The sequence below is a fragment of the Callorhinus ursinus genome, unplaced genomic scaffold (assembly GCF_003265705.2).
Source record: "Callorhinus ursinus isolate GAN/ISIS: 27379988/994484 unplaced genomic scaffold, GSC_fseal_2.0 scaffold4940, whole genome shotgun sequence".
NCBI lineage: Eukaryota > Metazoa > Chordata > Mammalia > Carnivora > Otariidae > Callorhinus > Callorhinus ursinus.
In genome coordinates, this window is record NW_027401994.1 from 1,202 (window position 1) to 3,703 (window position 2,502).

At 43.8% G+C, this 2,502-nt stretch overlaps 1 protein-coding gene across 1 annotated transcript; it reads right to left on the reverse strand.

Moving 5' to 3' along the window:
- Nucleotides 1–630: 630 nt before the first annotated feature.
- Nucleotides 631–1,563, reverse strand: LOC112818240 (olfactory receptor-like protein OLF4). The gene has a single exon (XM_025865422.1). It carries the CDS (start codon nt 1,561–1,563, stop codon nt 631–633), a length of 933 nt encoding a protein of 310 aa, XP_025721207.1.
- Nucleotides 1,564–2,502: the final 939 nt, after the last annotated feature.

Below are 2,502 nucleotides of genomic sequence, written 5' to 3' on the forward strand. Positions count from 1 at the left end.
TCAATTATCATATGGTTTCACTTATTTGTGGAACATAAGGAACAGCATGAAGGACATTAGGAGAAGGAAGGGAAAAATGAAGTGGAGGAAATCGGAGGGAGAGATGAACCATGAGAGACTATGGACTCTGGGAAACAAACAGGGTTTTAGAGGGGAGGTTTGAGGGGGGTTTGGTTAGCCCAGTGATGGGTATTAGGGAGGGCACGTACTGCATGGGGCACTGGGTGTTATAGGAAAACAGTGGATCGTGGATCACCACATCAAAAACTAATGATGTATTGTATGCTGACTAACGTAACATTAAAAAATTTAAAAAAAGAAAGAAATCCATGGTACCCCGTGAAATAAATGAGAATTTCCAAATATTTTTATCAAGGTTGGAAAAAACTTTTAAAAGTATATTATGGACAAAGGGGAAAACTGTCTGTATATCAGATAGAGTAGAAGGTTAATAAAATGAGTTATTTTAAATGTATGGAGAAGTTGAATTCAAACAAATGGAAATTCCAGGAAATATATAGAAGGAGATGTTTCTACCTCCACAGTCTGATCAAAGAATGGCAGTTCCTGGCTCTCAGACTCTGAGCCCTGCAATCATGGGCACTTCTTCAGCCCCAGAACGACTGCCCCTTACATCACTGGAACCCCAATGATTCCCTTCAGAGCCCTCTTTATGTCTTTGTTCCTCAGGGTATAGATGAAGGGGTTCAGCATGGGCGTGACCACCGTGTACATCACAGAGACCACTGTACCTGACTGGGGGATCTGGGGAGCAGCAGCGCTAAGGTACACACCAAGCAATGTACAATAAAACAAGGAGACAACGGAGAGGTGAGATGCACAGGTGGAAAATGCTTTATACTTGCCTTGAGCTGATGATATTCTAAATATGGCAGAAAGAATCTTAGAATAAGAATAAAGGATCCCAGCAAAAGGACCACCACACAACAGGACAAGTGCAAAATACATCACCAAGTTATTAAGAAAGGTGTCAGAACAGGCAAGTTGGATCATCTGAATGAGTTCACAAAAGAGGTGGGAGACTTGGAAGTGTGTACAGAAGGACAACCGCAACATCATTAAACTATGTAACAAGGAATTCAGGATAGACATGATCCAGGACACCAGAACCAGCAGTCCACAGAGCTGGGGGTTCATGATGACTGTGTAGTGCAGGGGGTGGCAGATAGCCACAAACCGGTCATAGGCCATCACACTCAGGAGAAAGATTTCTGATCCAGCAAAGAGTATGATAAAATAAATCTGTGTGATGCAGCCTGCGTAGCTTATGACATTGCTCTGAGTCTGGATGTTCCATAGCATCTTGGGGATGGTGGTGGAGGTGAAGCAGATGTCTACAGAGGACAGGTTGGCGAGAAGGAAGTACATGGGGGTGTGGAGGTGAGAGTCTGAGCTGACGGCCAGGATGATGAGCAGGTTCCCCAGCACAGTGATTAGGTACATGCAGAGGAAAAGCCCAAATACGAGGGGCTGCAGTTCTGGGTCCTCTGATAGTCCTAGAAGGTGAAACTTTGAAATTTGTGTTTCATTTCCTGGTTCCATGTGGTGGAGGTGACTTCAAGGACAGAAGCAAATAGCATGACTAATTTTCACACGATCTGGTATTATGCTCAGTTTTTAAATGCTACTTTTTAAATTTTATGTTCTAGAAATTCACTTTAATATGTTGTGCTTACATATGGTCCACTTTAGGGGAACTTCTATACCCCCATAGTTTTGGAATTTTTGTTCCAATCGCTTTTTTTCCGAAGGCCATGTATTCTATAATTTTAATTTAAAAATTATTGTAAGCTTTTGAAAAACAAATTAAGTGCTGTCTACATTTTAGGCATTGTGTAGGCAAGGAGTATGGGGTGGTAAAGAACAAAAGTCCCTATCATTCAATGATGGAGAAAGAATACATGAACAAATAAGAAATTTAAATAATATTTCAAGCGGTGGCAGGTGGTATGAAGAAAAGGAAAGCAGGGATAAAGCAGAGAGTGAATAGGGCATGCTATTTTCATGGGTATGTAGGCCATTCTGCAAACAAGGTCACACTGGAACACAGACCTCATGTAAGACAGAGGGGTAGATGAAGGAATATGGGCGAAGTGTGTGCCCAGCAAAGGGAATGGCCAGTGCAAAAGCGTCGAGGGAGGTACTTGTTTCCAAGGTTCAAGTCAAAGAAGCAAAGCCAGTGCTGCAAGGGGAATGAACAGGAGGGAGACTGAGGAGAGAGGCTGTCCGACATGCTTAGGAGGGAAGTGGCCTCTCTGCTACCTCTGAACCCTCAAGGCACAGGGACTTCCTTGTGCACACTGCCTCTCCCACTGTATTCATCGTGTTGCAGAGGCATCCCATGAATTGAACAAGATCCCCTTCTTAGTGGCCCCTGTGTTGTGTCACCTTGGAAGTTATGAGCCCTGGCACCCTGTTGTGGGGACTGCTCACACTCTAAAGTCACACGCATGCAGGACACCATGGCCTCCTGGGTTGTGT

Excerpts from the sequence above, each read along its gene's own strand:
- LOC112818240 (XM_025865422.1), bottom strand. The coding sequence starts at position 1,563 with ATGGAACCAGGAAATGAAACACAAATTTCAAAGTTTCACCTTCTAGGA.